General features: G+C 41.9%; 1 protein-coding gene across 2 annotated transcripts in view; it reads right to left on the bottom strand.

Annotated features, from left to right (window-relative positions):
• CSMD1 (CUB and Sushi multiple domains 1) overlaps positions 1-18,262 on the bottom strand; it is a 2,858,343-nt gene that overhangs the window by 627,238 nt on the left and 2,212,843 nt on the right. For both annotated transcript variants that reach the window (XM_077290057.1, XM_077290056.1), the window contains exons 27-28: positions 16,228-16,419; positions 13,858-13,996 (exon numbers count right to left, since the gene is read on the bottom strand). In XM_077290057.1, the coding sequence (XP_077146172.1) occupies positions 13,858-13,996; positions 16,228-16,419 (331 nt within the window). The remainder of the gene's footprint in view (positions 1-13,857; positions 13,997-16,227; positions 16,420-18,262) is intronic.

Raw genomic sequence — 18,262 nt, 5'->3', positions numbered from 1 at the left:
AGATCTGGAGAAATAGCTGACAAGATAATACCATCCTTAAGAATACCAACAGGTTCAGCGACTCCAGGAGCATCAGGCACAAAGCTCCTGGAAAGAGCATCGGCCTTCACATTTTTTGAACCTGGTAAATACGAGACAACAAAGTCAAAACGGGAGAAAAACAATGACCAGCGGGCCTGTCTAGGATTCAGGCGTTTAGCAGACTCGAGATACATCAGATTTTTGTGATCAGTCAAGACCACCACACGATGCTTAGCACCCTCGAGCCAATGACGCCACTCCTCAAATGCCCATTTCATGGCCAACAACTCCCGATTGCCCACATCATAATTTCGCTCCGCAGGCGAAAACTTCCTAGAGAAAAAGGCGCAAGGTCTCATAACAGAGCAACCAGGGCCTCTCTGCGACAAAACGGCCCCTGCTCCAATCTCTGAAGCATCCACCTCAACCTGAAAGGGAAGCGAGACATCAGGCTGGCACAAAACAGGCGCCGAAGTAAACCGACGTTTCAACTCCTGGAAAGCCTCCACGGCAGCAGGAGCCCAATTAACCACATCGGAGCCCTTCTTGGTCATATCCGTCAAAGGTTTCACAATGCTAGAAAAGTTAGCGATAAAACGACGGTAGAAGTTAGCGAAACCCAAGAACTTCTGAAGACTCTTAACTGACGAGGGCTGAGTCCAATCAAGAATAGCTCGGACCTTGACTGGGTCCATCTCCACAGCAGAAGGGGAAAAAATGAACCCCAAAAAGGGAACCTTCTGCACACCAAAAAGACACTTTGAGCCCTTGACAAACAAAGAATTTTCACGCAAAATTTTAAAGACCATCCTGACCTGCTCCACATGCGAGTCCCAATTATCAGAAAAAACCAGAACATCATCCAGATAAACGATCAAAAATTTATCCAGATAGTTCCGGAAAATGTCATGCATAAAGGACTGAAAAACTGAAGGGGCATTAGAGAGCCCAAAAGGCATCACCAAGTACTCAAAATGACCTTCGGGCGTATTGAATGCGGTTTTCCATTCATCCCCTTGCTTAATGCGCACAAGGTTGTACGCACCACGAAGGTCTATCTTGGTAAACCACTTGGCACCTTTAATCCGGGCAAACAAGTCAGACAACAGCGGCAAAGGATACTGAAATTTGACAGTGATCTTATTTAAAAGCCGATAGTCAATACAAGGCCTCAAAGATCCGTCCTTTTTAGCCACAAAAAAGAATCCCGCACCAAGAGGGGAAGAAGACGGACGGATGTGTCCTTTCTCCAGAGACTCCTTGATATATGAACGCATAGCGGTATGTTCAGGTATCGACAGATTAAACAGTCTTCCCTTAGGAAATTTACTGCCTGGAATCAAATCTATTGCACAGTCACATTCCCTATGAGGAGGCAATGCACTGGACCTGGACTCGCTAAAGACATCCTGATAATCAGACAAATACTCCGGAACTTCCGAAGGCGTAGAAGAAGCAATAGACACAGGCAGGGAATCCTCATGAATACCACGACAGCCCCAACTAGACACTGACATAGCCTTCCAGTCAAGGACTGGATTATGGGTCTGTAACCATGGCAGCCCCAAAACAACCAAATCATGCATTTTATGTAGAACGAGAAAACGTATCACCTCGCGGTGTTCAGGAGTCATGCACATGGTAACCTGTGTCCAATACTGCGGTTTATTTTCTGCTAATGGCGTAGCATCAATACCCCTAAGAGGGATAGGATTTTCTAATGGTTCAAGAATAAAACCACAGCGCTTAGCAAATGAGAGATCCATAAGACTCAGGGCAGCACCTGAATCTACAAACGCCATGACAGGATAAGATGACAGTGAGCAAATCAAAGTTACAGACAGAATAAACTTAGGATGCAAATTACCAACGGTGACAGGACTAACAACCTTAGATATACGTTTAGAGCATGCTGAGATAACATGTGTAGAATCACCACAGTAGTAGCACAAGCCATTCCGGCGTCTATGAATTTTCCTCTCATTTCTAGTCAGGATTCTATCACATTGCACCAAATCAGGTGTCCGTTCAGACAACACCATGAGGGAATTTGCGGTTTTTCTATCACATTGCATCACATCAGGTGTCTGTTCAGACAACAACATGAGGGAATTTGCGGTTTTGCGCTCCCGCAACCGCCAGTCAATTTGAATAGCCAGGGACATGGTATCATTCAGACCTGTGGGAATGGGAAAACCCACCATAACATTCTTAATGGCCTCAGAAAGGCCATTTCTAAAATTAGCGGCCAGTGCACACTCATTCCAATGTGTCAGCACGGACCATTTCCGAAATTTTTGGCAATACACCTCAGCCTCGTCCTGGCCCTGAGACATAGCCAGCAAGGCTTTCTCTGCCTGAATCTCAAGATTGGGTTCCTCATAAAGTAAACCGAGCGCCAGAAAAAACGCATCAATATCAGCCAATGCCGGATCTCCTGGCGCCAACGAAAAAGCCCAATCTTGAGGGTCACCCCGTAAGAATGAAATAACAATTTTTACTTGTTGAGCAGAGTCTCCAGACGAACAAGGTTTCAGGGACAAAAACAATTTACAATTATTCCTGAAATTCCTAAACTTAAATCGGTCTCCTGAAAACAGTTCAGGAATCGGAATCTTGGGTTCAGACCTAGGATTTCTGGTAACATAATCTTGTATACCCTGCACACGAGCGGCAAGCTGGTCCACACTTGTAATCAAGGTCTGGACATTCATGTCTGCAGCAAGCTTAAGCCACTCTGAGGTAAAGGGGAAAAGAAAAAAAAAAAAAAATGAGAGAGGGAAAAAAAAACCTCAAAATTTTCTTTCTTATAATCCCACTTCTGCAATGCATTAAACATTTAATACTGGCCTGGCATACTGTTATGACCCCAGTGGACAGGGTCTCAGAGGAACGTGTAAGTCTGCGAGATTCAAAAATCCAGCTCATAGGGCTGTGGTAACTGGGTTGACCAAATAGCTACTCCTAACGCCAACACTAGAAGTAGCCGGGGATCATGCCTACGGTGATCGCTAGATGACTCGCGCCAGCCGGAGAATCTAACTACCCCTAGGAGAAGAAAACAAAGACCTCTCTTGCCTCCAGAGAAAGGGACCCCAAAGCAAGATACAAGCCCCCCACAAATAATAACGGTGAGGTAAGAGGAAATGACAAACACATAAATGAACCAGGTTCAGCAAAGAGAGGCCAGCTTACTAATAGCAGAATATAGCAAGATAACTTATCTGGTCAACAAAAACCCTATAAAAATCCACGCTGGAGATTCAAGAACCCCCGAACCGTCTAACGGTCCGGGGGGAGAACACCAGCCCCCTAGAGCTTCCAGCAAAGGTCAGGATACAGATTGGAACAAGCTGGACAAAAATACCAAACAAAACAAAAGCAAAAAGCAAGGAAGCAGACTTAGCTTGAAATACAGGAACCAGCATCATAGGACAAGAGCACAACAGATTAGCTCTGATTTCAACGATGCCAGGCATTGAACTGAAGGTCCAGGGAGCTTATATAGCAACGCCCCTGAACTAACGGCCCAGGTGAGGATATAGGAAAAGACAGAAGCTCCAGAGTCAAATCACTAATGACCACTAGAGGGAGCAAAAAGCAAAATCACAACAGCTTACGCAAGACAGGGGCAGAAGTAAATCGGCGCTTAAGCTCCTGAAAGGCCTCAACAGCCTCAGAGGACCAATTTGTCACATCAGCGCCTTTCTTCATCAAATTGGTCAGGGGCTTAACCACACTAGAGAAGTTGGCAATGAAACGGCGATAAAAATTAGCAAAGCCCAAAAATTTCTGAAGGCTCTTCACAGATGTGGGTTGAATCCAGTCATGAATGGCTTGGACCTTAACAGGATCCATTTCTGTAGACGAAGGAGAAAAAATAAACCCCAAAAAAGAGACCTTCTGAACTCCAAATAGGCACTTAGACCCCTTCACAAATAGAGCATTATCACGAAGGATCTGGAATACCATCCTGACCTGCTTCACATGAGACTCCCAATCATTGGAAAAAATCAAAATATCATCCAAATACACAATCAAGAATTTATCAAGATAATTGCGGAAAATGTCATGCATGAAGGACTGAAATACAGAAGGAGCATTAGAAAGCCCGAAAGGCATCACCAGGTATTCAAAATGGCCTTCGGGCGTATTAACCCCTTCACCCCCGGAGCTTTTTCCGTTTTTCCATTTTCGTTTTTCGCTACCCTCCTTCCCAGAGCCATAACTTTTTTATTTTTCCGTCAATTTGGCCATGTGAGGGCTTATTTTTTGCGGGACGAGTTGTACTTTTGAACGACATCATTGGTTTTAGCATGTCGTGTACTAGAAAACGGGAAAAAAATTCCAAGTGCAGTGAAATTGCAAAAAAAGTGCAATCCCACACTTGTTTTTTGCGTGCCTATTTTGCTAGGTTCACTAAATGCTAAAACTGACCTGCCATTATGATTCTCCAGGTCACTACGAGTTCATAGACACCTAACATGACTAGGTTATTTTTCACCTAAGTGGTGAAAAAAAATTCCAAACTTTGCAAAAAACAAAACAAAACAAAATTGCGCCATTTTCCGATACTCGTAGCGTCTCCATTTTTCGTGATCTGGGGTCAGGTGAGGGCTTATTTTTTGCGTGCCGAGCTGGCGTTTTTAATGATAGCATTTTGGTGTAGATACGTTCTTTTGATCGCCCGTTATTGCATTTTAATGCAATGTCGTGGCGACCAAAAAAACGTAAATCTGGCGTTTCGAATTTTTTTCTCATTACGCCATTTAGCGATCAGGTTAATGCTTTTTTTTTATTGATAGATCGGGCGATTCTGAATGCGGCGATACCAAATATGTGTAGGTTGGGTTTTTTTTTTATTGATTTATTTTGATTGGGGCGAAAGGGGGGTGATTTAAACTTTTATATTTTTTTTATTTTTTTCACATTTTTAAAAACTTTTTTTTTTTACTTTTGCCATGCTTCAATAGCCTCCATGGGAGGCTAGAAGCAGGCACAGCCCGATCGGCTCTGCTATGCAGCAGTGATCATAAGATCGCTGCTACACAGCAGATTTGCAGGTGTGCTGTGAGCGCCGACCACAGGGTGGCGCTCACAGCCACCGGCAATCAGTAACCATAGAGGTCTCAAGGACCTCTATGGTTACCTTCCTGACACATCGCCGACCCCCGATCATGTGACGGGGGTCGGCGATGCGCTCATATCCGGCCGCACGGCCGGATGCGGTAGTTAAATGCCGCTGTCTGCGCTTGACAGCGGCATTTAACTAGTTAATAGCGGCGGGTGATCGCGATTTCACCCGCCGCTATTGCGCGCACATGTCAGCTGTAAAAAACAGCTGACATGTCGCGACTTTGATGTGCGCTCACCGCCGGAGCGCACATCAAAGCGGGGGTCCCGACATGTGACGTACTATACCGTCACATGTCGGGAAGGGGTTAAATGCAGTTTTCCATTCATCACCCTGTTTAATACGAACAAGATTATATGTCCCTCGAAGGTCAATCTTGGTAAACCAACTAGCCCCCTTAATCCGAGCAAATAAATCAGAGACCAAAGGTAAAGGGTATTGGAATTTGACCGTGATCTTATTAAGGAGGCGATAATCAATACAGGGTCTCAAGGAGCCATCCTTCTTGGCAACAAAAACGAATCCCGCTCCCAATGGTGATGAAGATGGACGAATATGCCCCTTCTCCAAGGACTCCTTAACATAGCTCCGCATAGCGGCATGTTCTGGCACAGACAGGTTGAAAAGTCGGCCCTTAGGGAACTTAGAGCCTGGAATCAAGTCAATAGCACAATCACAGTCCCTATGTGGAGGAAGGGAACTGGACTTGGGCTCATCGAATACATCCTGGAAATCTGACAAAAATTCAGGAACATCAGAAGAGGGGGAAGAGGAAATTGACATTAAAGAAATGTCATTATGTACCCCTTGACAACCCCAACTAGTCACAGACATCGATTTCCAATCCAACACTGGATTGTGTACTTGTAACCATGGAAAACCCAGTACAACAACATCATGTAAATTATGCAACACCAGAAAACGACAATCTTCCTGATGTGCTGGAGCCATGCACATAGTCAGCTGAGTCCAATACTGAGGTTTATTCTTGGCCAACGGTGTAGCATCAATACCCCTCAATGGAATAGGGCTCTGCAAAGGCTGCAAAGAAAAACCACAGCGCCTGGCGAATTTGAAGTCCATTAAGTTCAGGGCAGTGCCTGAATCCACAAATGCCATGACAGAGAAAGATGACAATGAGCAAATCAGGGTCACAGACAGGAGAAACTTAGGCTGTACAGTACTAATGGTAACAGATCTAGTGACCCTCTTAATACGCTTAGGGCAATCAGAGATAGTATGAGCTGATTCACCACAGTAAAAACACAGCCCATTCTGACGTCTGTATCCCCTCTGTTCCTCTCTAGTCAGAATCCTATCACATTGCATAGGCTCAGGACTCTGTTCAGAGGATGCTGCCATATGGTGCACCACTTTGCGCTCGCGCAGGCGCAGATCAATCTGAATGGCTAGAGACATAGATTCGCTCAGACCAACAGGCGTAGGGAACCCCACCATAACATCTTTAAGGGCTTCAGAAAGACCCTTTCTGAAAATTGCTGCCAGAGCGTCCTCATTCCATTTAGTGAGCACAGACCATTTTCTAAATTTCTGGCAGTATAATTCTGCCGCTTCCTGACCCTGGCACAGGGCCAACAAGGTTTTTTCTGCATGATCCACAGAGTTAGGTTCGTCATACAATAATCCAAGCGATTGAAAAAATGCATCTACATTAAGCAATGCCGGATCCCCTGACTCAAGGGAGAATGCCCAGTCCTGAGGGTCACCACGCAGCAGAGAAATAACTATTTTAACTTGCTGAGTGGGGTCACCAGAGGAACGGGGTTTCAGAGCAAAAACAATTTGCAGTTATTTTTAAAGTTCAAAAACTTTGATCTATCCCCGTAAAACAAATCTGGAATAGGAATTCTAGGCTCTAAGGCTGGAGTCTGAACAACATAATCTTGGATACTCTGAACTCTTGCAGCAAGCTGATCCACACGAGAAAACAAACCCTGAACATCCATGTCCGCACCCAAATCCACCCAGAGATTAAGAGGAAGGAAAAAGACAAAACAGACTAAAGAAAAAAAAATGGCTCAGAACTCTTTTTCTTTTCCTTCTTTTGAGATGCATTCAACTCATTTGTGGCCAGTTGTACTGTTATGGACTGGTAATTTAGGAGCGACATGCGACTAGCTCTGAGCAGGTGGTAACTATACAGACCGCAGTTCCTGATCTTAACACAACACTAGCAGTAGCCGTGGGATGTTCCTGTCACTCCCTGGACACCTCGTCACAGCCGGAGAACTAGCTACCCCTAAAGGTAGAAATAGGAAAGCTATCTTGCCTCAGAGAAAATCCCCAAAGGATAGGACAGCCCCCACAAATAATGACTGTGAGAGGAGAAGGAAATGACATACATAGTATGAAACAAGATTTAGCAAAGGAGGCCACTTCTAGCTAGATAGACAGTACAGGAAAGAACACTGTGCGGTCAGTAATAAAAACTAGAAAAAGTCCACCGCAGAGATATGCAAAAATCTCCACACCTGACTAAAGGTGTGGAGGGCAAAATCTGCAGCCCAGAGCTTCCGGCTTAGCTGAATAGATCCATACTGATAAGCTGGACAAATGAGCAAAACATAAAATGTGCTGAACAATAAAGTCCACAACAAGTGGACTGCAAAAGGACAAGCAAGGACTTATCTTTGCTGAACTGGACAGAGTGTCAGGGAAATCCAAAAGAGCAGTGGCTCCAAGCAGGAACAATTGACAACTGGCATTGATTGAGGGATAAGGCCAGACTAAAATAGCCGAGCCAGAAAGACGATCAGTGGAAGCAGCTGCTGATGCTAAATCCAAGAAGCAGCTATACCACTCAAAACCACAGGAGGGAGCCCAAGAGCAGAATTCACAAAAGTGCTACTTACAACCACCGGAGGGAGCCCAAGAGCGGAATTCACAACACTAGACATCTTTGAGCCTGTTTCAGAAGAAGAAGTTTCCAAGCTCCTCGCTTCTGCTCGGCCTACAACCTGCAACAGTGACCCCATTCCTTCACATATCCTGCAGTCTCTCTCACCAGTGGTCACCACTCACCTGACTAAAATATTTAACCTCTCTCTTTCTTCAGGTATCTTTCCCTCCTCATTTAAACATGCCATCATAACCCCTTTACTTAAAAAGCCATCCCTGGACCAGAACTGCACTGCTAACTACAGACCTGTCTCTAACCTTTCCTTCATCTCTAAACTCCTGGAACGCTTGGTCGACTCCCGTCTAATCCACTATCTCTCGGATAACTCTCTTCTTGACCCCTTACAATCTGGTTTCCGCTCTTTACACTCCACTGAAACTGCCCTCATTAAAGTCTCTAATGATCTAATAACAGCTAAATCCAAAGGTCATTGCTCTCTGCTGATTCTCCTGGATCTCTCTGCCGCATTTGACACTCTGGATCACCAGCTCCTTCTCACTATGCTACGCTCCATAGGCCTCAAGGACACAGCCCTCTCCTGGTTCTCCTCCTACATCTCTGACCGCTCCTTCACTGTATCCCTTGCCGGCTCCTCTTCCTCTCCTCGTCCCCTTACTATCGGGGTTCCGCAGGGCTCAGTCCTAGGCCCCCTCCTCTTCTCTCTATACACGGCCCCTATTGGACAAACAATCAGTAGATTTGGGTTCCAGTATCATCTCTATGCTGATGACACCCAATTATACACTTCTTCCCCTGACATCACCCCTACCCTAATTAAAAATACCAAGGATTGTCTGTCTGCTGTCTCTAACATCATGTCCTCCCTCTATCTGAAACTAAATCTCTCCAAAACGGAACTTCTTGTGTTTCTCCCTTCTACTAACCTCACTCTGCCCAACATCGAAATTACCCTGGAGGGTTCAACCATAACTCCCAAGCAGCATGCCCGCTGTCTTGGGGTCATATTCGACACCGAACTTTCCTTTACTCCCTATATCCGATCACTCACTCGCTCTTGTCACCTGCATCTCAAAAACATCTCCAGAATCCAACCTTTTCTCACCTTTGAAACTGCTAAGACTCTTATTGTTGCTCTTATTCATTCTCGTCTGGACTACAGCAACTCTCTTCTGATCGGTCTTCCTCTTACCAAACTTTCTCCTCTCCAATCCATCTTGAATGCGGCAGCCAGGGTCATATTTCTGTCCAGCTGCTTCACCGATGCCTCCATCTTGTGCCAGTCATTATACTGGCTACCCATTCGCTACAGGGTCCAGTATAAACTCATCTCTCTTACCCACAAAGCTCTCCACAGTTCTGCACCGCCTTATATCCCCTCTCTCATCTCTGTCTATCACCCTACACATGCCCTCCGTTCTACAAATGACCTAAGACTAACATCCCCTGTAATCCAAACCTCGCACCTCTGTCTCCAAGACTTCTCTCGTACTGCGCCAGCTCTCTGGAATGCACTTCCCCAGACGATCAGACTGATACCTAGCCCTGACCTATTCAAGCGCGCTTTAAAAACCCATCTCTTCAAACAAGCCTACCACATCAACTACTCAGTAAACTAACTTTGCCCTGTTCCCTCCTTCCAAATATTATTCTGAATCTGCACCCTACTATTCATCTGTCTCCACACCCTCCATGCACATGATAACTGTACTTGATACTTGACTATTGCACTTAAACACACGGGCTGATGACTGGATCATGCAGCTTTATATGAAAATCCCTATTTATTATAATTGCCAGACCTGAAATAACAAGCACTTCTCACCTATTGTGTCCCCCCCATTTCCTTATAGATTGTAAGCTTACGAGCAGGGACCTCACTCCTAATGTCACTGTTATTGAATTTGTCAGTACATGTCCCCGCTTAATTGTAAAGTGCTGCAGAATATGTTGGCGCTATATAAATAAAAAATATTATTATTATTATTATTATTATTATTAAATGCTATTTTGGAATCTTATATGGCAACGAAATGTCAAAGAAAGCACCTAATACTCTATGGAAGAATTATTCAATACAGACAAATGAATGTTATTTAACAAAAAATGTATCACAGAACAGGTAATAGTATATGAATGAGTAATTGAATGCAGAAAAATGTTCAAAGGTTTTTGGACTGTTATATAATATCGAAATGTACCACAGAACATGTAATAGTACATGGATGAGTAATTGAAAACAGAAAAATGTTTCAACACTTATTTGGAGTGTTATATGCCACTGAAATGTACAATATGCCACATTAAAGTATATGGATGAGTAATTAAATACTGAAAAAAAGTCAACGCTTTTTTGAACTGTTATATAACACCAAAGTGTACCACAGACGATGTAACATAGTAACATAGTTATTAAGTTTGAAGGAAGACTTTAAGTCCATCTAGTTCAACCGATAGCCTAACCTAATATGCCCTAACATGTTGATCCAGAGGAAGGCAAAAAAACCCATGTGGCAAAGAGTAAGCTCCACATTGGGGAAAAAAATTCCTTCCCGACTCCACATACGGCAATCAGACTAGTTTCCTGGATCAACGCCCTATCAAGGAATCTAATATATATAACCTGTAACATTATACTTTTCAAGAAAGGCATCCAGTCCCCTCTTAAATTTAAGTAATGAATCACTCATTACAACATCATACGGCAGAGAGTTCCATAGTCTCACTGCTCTTACAGTAAAGAATCCGCATCTGTTATTATGCTTAAACCTTCTTTCCTCCAGATCTAGAGGATGCCCCCTTGTCCCTGTCTCAGGTCTATGATTAAAAAGATCATCAGAAAGGTCTTTGTACTGTCCCCTCATATATTTATACATTAAAATAAGATCACCCCTTAGCCTTCATTTTTCCAAACTAAATAGCCCCAAGTGTAATAACCTATCTTGGTATTGCAGACCCCCCAGTCCTCTAATAACCTTGGTCACTCTTCTCTGCACCCGCTCTAGTTCAGCTATGTCTTTCTTATACACCGGAGACCAGAACTGTACACAGTATTCTAAGTGTGGTCGAACTAGTGACTTGTATAGAGGTAAAATTATGTTCTCCTCATTAGAATCTATGTCTCTATTAATGCATCCCATTATTTTATTTGCCTTTTTAGAAGCTGCTTGACACTGGCCACTAAATGTGAGTTTGTCATCCACCCATACACCCAGGTCTTTTTCATTGACGGTTTGCCATTTGTCAGCCCAAGCTTCTAGTTTACATAAATCATCCTGTAATATAAAATTGTCCTCCTCTGTATTGATTACCCTGCAGAGTTTAGTGTCATCTGCAAATATTGAAATTCTGCTCTGTATGCCCCCTACAAGGTCATTAATAAATAGGTTAAAAAGAAGAGGGCCCAATACTGACCCCTGTGGTACCCCACTGCTAACCGCGACCCAGTCCAAGAGTGCTCCATTAATAACCACCCTTTGTTTCCTATCCCTGAGCCAGCTCTTAACCCACTAATAGTTATGTAATAGTTTATGGATGAGTAATTGAATACAGAAATTTTTTTCAACTTGTTTTTGGCCTATTATATAACAATGAAATTTAACACAGAACACGTAATAGTGTATGGATTAACAATTGAATATAGAAAACTGTTTCAACGCTTAATTGGAGTGTTATATGCCACCAAAATGTACTACAGAACGTGCAATAATATATGGATAAGTAATTGAATACAGAAAAATGTTTTAATGGTTTTTGTAAGTGTTATATAACATCAAAATGTACCACAGACCATGCTAAAATATATGGATGAGATATTAAATACAGAAAAAATGTTCAACTCTTCTTTGGACTGTTATATAGCATGGAAATGTACCAAACACCACGTATACGTGTACCACACCAACTAGAAGGATGAGTAATTGAATACAGAAAAAATGATCTAACACTTTTTGGTAGTGTTATATAACATCAAAATGTACCACAAACCACATAAAAGTATATGGATGAGTACTTGAAAGCAGGCACATTTTCAAGGCTTTTGTGGAGTGGTTATTTGCTGTATAACAGGTGCCAAAAATGCTGTGCAGGGATTCAAGTTTGAATTCGAGCTCACCTGAGCACCCAGATACTTGAGTGATATCTGGGTATCACCGAGCATGTTCACTTATCCCTATTATACACCTTAAAAAAGGGATTTTTTAATCTATTCCTGACAGGGATATTGGATATACAGGACTGAGATCTACTAGGGACCTGTAAGAATAGCTTTATGAGTTGGGATGAGTGGACTTGTGGAAGTTCGGATTCTAATACAAGACCCAAACTTTAGTCCAAGGTTCAGTTTGGGTAACCAGAACTGTACCCACACTTGAACCAGAAGCCGAACCCATTGAAAACAATGGAGACACAAATTATCTGGAAAATTTTCTCTCTTGTCCCTGGACTTACTCCCAGAACTCTGAGTATTGAAATGGACCTTCGGAAGAAGTCTGTGTCCGGAATTTAGCACAGGACACTAACGGTTCGATATGAACTCTGAATTTTTAAAGGGAACCTATCACCCCGTTTTTTTCGGTATGAGATAAAAATACTGTTAAATAGGGCCTGAGCTGTGCATTACAATAGTGTAGTTTGTGGACCCCGATTCCCCACCTATGCTGCCGAAATACGTTACCAAAGCAGTCATTTTCGCCTGTCAATCAGGCTGGTCAGGTCGGATGGGCGTGGCTTCTTCCCCCAGATATTGCGTAGTTTTCCGTTGGTGGCGTAGTGGTGTGCGCATGTCCAACGTCCCCAATCCTGCACGGGGGGGTGAAAACAGCAGCGATGTCCGTTATTCCATTGGTGGTCGGTGGGCGCGGCCATCTTCCTTTGGCCGCGCGTGCGCAGAAGCGGCGCTCTGCTGGCCGCGGCTTCAGGAAAATGGCCGCGGGATGCCGCGCGTGCGCAGATGGAGATCGCGGCGGCCATTTTCCTGAAGCCGCGGCCAGCAGAGCGCCGCTTCTGCGCACGCGCGGCCAAAGCAAGATGGCCGCGCCCACCGACCACCAATGGAATAACGGACATCGCTGCTATTTTCACCCCCCCGTGCAGGATTGGGGACGTTGGACATGCGCACACCACTACGCCACCAACGGAAAACTACGCAATATCTGGGGGAAGAAGCCACGCCCATCCGACCTGACCAGCCTGATTGACAGGCGAAAATGACTGCTTTGGTAACGTATTTCGGCAGCATAGGTGGGGAATCGGGGTCCACAAACTACACTATTGTAATGCACAGCTCAGGCCCTATTTAACAGTATTTTTATCTCATACCGAAAAAAACGGGGTGATAGGTTCCCTTTAAGTTCGGGTTTGCTTATGTCTTTTTATGAGTAAAGGCTACTAAGTATTGAGAGTAGAATAGTAAGTAATATCCTGCCCAGTTATTAACTTTGACATACCAGTACAATGTAAATATTTGTAATTGCTATATAACTACAGATACTTGTTAATTGAGAGAAAAAGAGATTATTTTACAAAACAATTTAAGATTTAAATGCATTTATCATAGTTTATGGAACACTCCATTATAATGAACGTGAGCAACCTGTAAATTTGTATTCACATTACATTCACCTGCTGTGCATTTATATTTGGCATTGGTATATTGCTGAAAAAAATAATGTGTTTGTTATTGATGGTGTAGGCAATGGATATATGCTCCAGGACTTAGTTACACAATGTAATTAAGAGCCCATTGAGGTGACAAATTATCTCATTTTTAGATCTGTCATTTCAAAACCTGTTACACAGCTTTATTTTTCTATATAACGTGTACCTTTTGAATATCAAGGCAATGACAAAGTCTGGATTTACTTTTATTCTCCAGTCACACTCTTTTCCTGCTGGATAAGGTTGAGGGAAGTTTGGTGATAAAATAACACCCGCTGGGCCTGTCATGTTTCCACCACATGCAGCTGTCATAGAGAGACAAGAGAAAACAAAATCAATCAGATGTTAATCTATAGAACAGTATTTAACAATTACTCTCTTTGTCTAAAGTAAGGGTATGTGCACACGTCCAGATTTCTTGCAGAAATTTCCTGAAGAAAACCGGAAATTTTCTGCAAGAAATCCGCATTTTTTTTTTGCGTTTTTTTTCCGGTTTTTTCGCGTTTTTTTTAGCATTCTGCAAGCGTAATTAGCTTGCAGAATGCTAAAGTTTTCCAAGCGATCTGTAGCATCGCTTGGAAAACTGACTGACAGGTTGGTCACACTTGTCAAACATACTGTTTGACAAGTGTAACCAACTTTTTACTATAGATGCTGCTTATGCAGCATCTATAGTAAAAGATAGAATGCTTAAAAATAATAAAAAAAATAAAAAAAATGGTTATACTCACCCAGACATCTCATCAGCGGCGTCCGTTCCTCTTACTATAGCTGGTGTGTGCGCGCAGGACCTTCCATGACGTCGCGGTCATGTGAGCGGTCACGTGAGCGGTCACATGACCGCTCACGACCAATCACAAGACAGTGACGTCATCACAGGTCCTTTACCGCACAGCAGCTATAGGAACCGAAGCGGCAGCATGCAGCGGTGAGGCGGGAAGACATCGAGGGTGAGTATAGGACTATTTTTTATTTTAATTCTTTTATTTTTTACCAATTATATGGTGCCCAGTCCGTGGAGGAGAGTCTCCTCTCCTCCACCCTGGGTACCAACCGCACATAATCTGCTTACTTCCCGCATGGTGTGCACAGCCCCGTGCGGGAAGTAAGCAGATCAATGCACTCCTAGGTGTGCGGAATCCCCGCAATTCCGCATTTTTAATGAACATGTTGCTTTTTTTTCCGCGATGCGATTTTTTCGCGGAAAAAATCGCAACATTTGCACAAAAATGCGGAATACGCTGTAAATAATAGGAGGCATATGTTAGCTTTTTTTTGCGTTTTTATCACGTTTTTATAGCGAAAAAACGCGAAAAAAACGCTAAAAATCCTGAACGTGTGCACATGGCCTAAAAGTAAGCACTGCCTAAACTAATTATTTTGCATACAAACCATTTAGCCCTGTCTTTAAAGTGAAGGGTACTTAAAGGGGATTTATCTCTTATACCTTTTTGAATGATTTTTTAAGTCTATTCTTTAGCCATTATGTATATTTTTTATATTATCTTTATTATAATCATTTAATTCAGATATCTTAATTATTTGAATATAATTGTTGTTTTTTTTATTTTCCTATTGCAGACTTTATTATTCATTTTTTTGTACATGGCTATGGGGCAGCAGTCTTGTCCACATTTTACTTTACTGCATTTAGAAATATGTGTTAAAGGAGTTAAATTGACCACTGCTAAAATTATTGCTTAATAAAAATTTACATTTATTTTGGAGATTTTCATTGACTATGAAAGAGTAATCTACAGGGAAACTGTGACCATTACTTATTAATATAACTTTTATATTTTATTGTAATTCTGTCAGTGATAAGGAGATGACTACTGAATAGTTGATAAAAGAGGATCATTTAAAGAGTAATAACATTTTTATTTCATAAATCAATCTTAACACATGAAAACAAGTAAACTTGCAATATATCTCAACAACAAAATCTGCTTCTTTCTCAGCCAGAATTGATCATTCATTGTCAAAATTCTCAATTCTGGGGTAAAACCTGTATTCAGTGAAAACCGTCTTTCCCATTACTGAGATAGGAGATGGTAACTGCTACTGATAAGACTCTTTGTAGATAGGAGAGTGAGGAGCAGTGAGGAGCTTATCAGCACCAACTGTCATCTCCTATCTTAATAATGGGAAAGTCTGTCTTCACTTATTTTACCTCGAAATTGAAAATTCTGATAATGACATAAATTCTGGCAGAGAACAAAGTAGATTTCTCTCTTATAACACATAATACAAAGTTGCTTATTCACGTGTTAAGACTGATTTATACAAAAAAAAATTGAAACAACAGTTACTCTTTAAAATTTGAATTTGACAGTTTATGCAGATTTTTCCAGGAAATTTTATTTGAAGCAAAGTTATTTGCTGCAAATTGAATGTTCTTTATTATGCTCTGGGGTCTTTCCAGAGCCTAAAATATTTCATAATTTATTAAGGAAATATTCCTTTTTACAAAATCATATGGAGAAATATCGATAAATAAAAGTTTGAAAAAAAAAACCCATGAGATTAGACATACCTATACAAGTCGGGGGGTCTGGCTGCCAAAAAAATCTGTTATTCAGCTGCACACATGTAATTGTAGTTTGTCCTTGGAGTTGATATCCTGGGTCACATTGAAAGTTTATGGTATCTCCTGGTTCTCTGCTGTCACCATATCGGGTCCCATTTTGAGGAATTCCAGGATCATTACAAGTAGATGCAACTGAAGCTGTGGGAAACAATATGATATAATGTACTGTTATAGTGATTTACTTTCTTGGTAACACTTACTTTGCTAATTGATCATCATTCTAATCATTCAGTACTCTAATGCAGGGTTGGGAAAATGCCAGCCCCTGGGCAGATTCCCAGGGACCAGAGTGCTCGGGGTGGTTGGGAAGATGCTGGCCGTTGGCTCTTTAATTGTGAACAGTTAAGCAAGTTAAATATGAAATAATCTCTAAAAGGCTGAAAGTAAAGGATGACACATTTCCTTTGCATTTTATGGGGAAAACGTAATTTCATTTTTTACATTTTAAAAATTACAAAAAGGAAAATGGGCAGATGCAAAAATTTGGGGATCCATGGAGATTTGTGTTCTATGATAACTTTGCCCAAGGTTTTAGACCTTATTAGCCTGTTGGGGTTATGGCCTGTTCACTATCATTGTTTAGAATGGCCAGGTAATGCAAGTTTCTCAGCTTTATAAAAACCAAGCGTTCTATAACCTTGTGCTAAAAAACAGCAGCAACAGGTTCTTCTAAGTAGCTACCTAGCACTCTGAAAATGAAACTGATGATGGCCCACAAAACAGGAGAAGGCTATAAGAAGATTGCAAAGCGTTTTCAAGTTGTCCTTTCCTCAGTTAGAATTGTAATTAAAAAAATTCCAGTTAACAGGAGCAATGGAGGTCAAGATAAGATCTGGAAGGCCAAGCAGAATTTCAGTGAGAGCTGCTTGTTGGATTGCTAAAGTGGCAAATAAGAACCCCCGCTTGACTGCAGGAGACCTTCTGCAAGATTTAACAGTCGCTGGAGTTGTGGTACATTGTTCTAGTGTTCAGAGACACCTTCACAAATATGGACTTCATGGAAGAGTCATCGGAATAAAACTTCTCCTGCATCCTCACCATAAAACGCAGCATCAGAAGTATGCAAAACAACATCTAAATAAGGCAGATGCAGTTTGGAAACAAGTTGTGTGGACCAATGAAGCTAAAATAGAACTCTTTGGCCACAATGATGAAAGGTATTTGTGGAAAAAAAGGGCATGGAATTTAAGTTAAAAGCATCTTGCCAACCATTAACCATGGGGTTGGATCAATCATGCTTTAGGATTGTGTTACAGCCAATGGCACGGAGAACATTTCATGGTTAGAGGAAAGAATGGATTCAATGAAATTTTAACAAATTCTTGATACAAAAATAACATCACCTGTAAAAAGTTGAAGTTGAAAAGAGGATGTCTTCTACAAATCAATAATGATCCTAAACACACTTTAAAATCCACAACAAACAACCTCAAAAGGCACAAGCTGAAGGTTTTACAATGGCCCCCAAAGTTCCCTGATCGGAAAATCATTAAAAATCTGTGGCAAGACGTCAAAATAGCAGTGCATGCAAGACGATCCAGATATCTCACAGAACTGGAAAATTTTCCAAGGAAGAGTGGATGAAAATCCCTCAAACAAGAATAGAAAAACACTTGGCTGGCTACAAAAAGTGTTTATAAGCTGTGATACTTTCAAAAAAGGGTGCTACTAGAAACTAATAATGCAGTTTGCCCAAACTTTTGCATTGGCCCATTTTTCTTTTTGTAGACTCAATTTAACTAAAAAATGGCTGGAATAGAGTGGATGCCATGTTGCATTTGAAAAGCCCCTGATGTGCCTAAATAGTGGTAACCCCACACAAGTGACCCTATTTTAGAAGCTAGATGCCTTTAGGAATTTATTTAGATGTGTAATGAGATCCTTGAACCCCCAGATGCTTTACAAAAGTTTATAACGTAGAGCTGTGAAAATTTTAAAAATCACGTCTTTCCTGAAAAAATATTCTTTAAGTCATATTTTT

The sequence above is a fragment of the Ranitomeya variabilis genome, chromosome 2 (genome assembly GCF_051348905.1).
Source record: "Ranitomeya variabilis isolate aRanVar5 chromosome 2, aRanVar5.hap1, whole genome shotgun sequence".
NCBI lineage: Eukaryota > Metazoa > Chordata > Amphibia > Anura > Dendrobatidae > Ranitomeya > Ranitomeya variabilis.
Note: the sequence above shows the minus strand (reverse complement) of the source record. Positions and strands in the feature narration are given on the sequence as shown.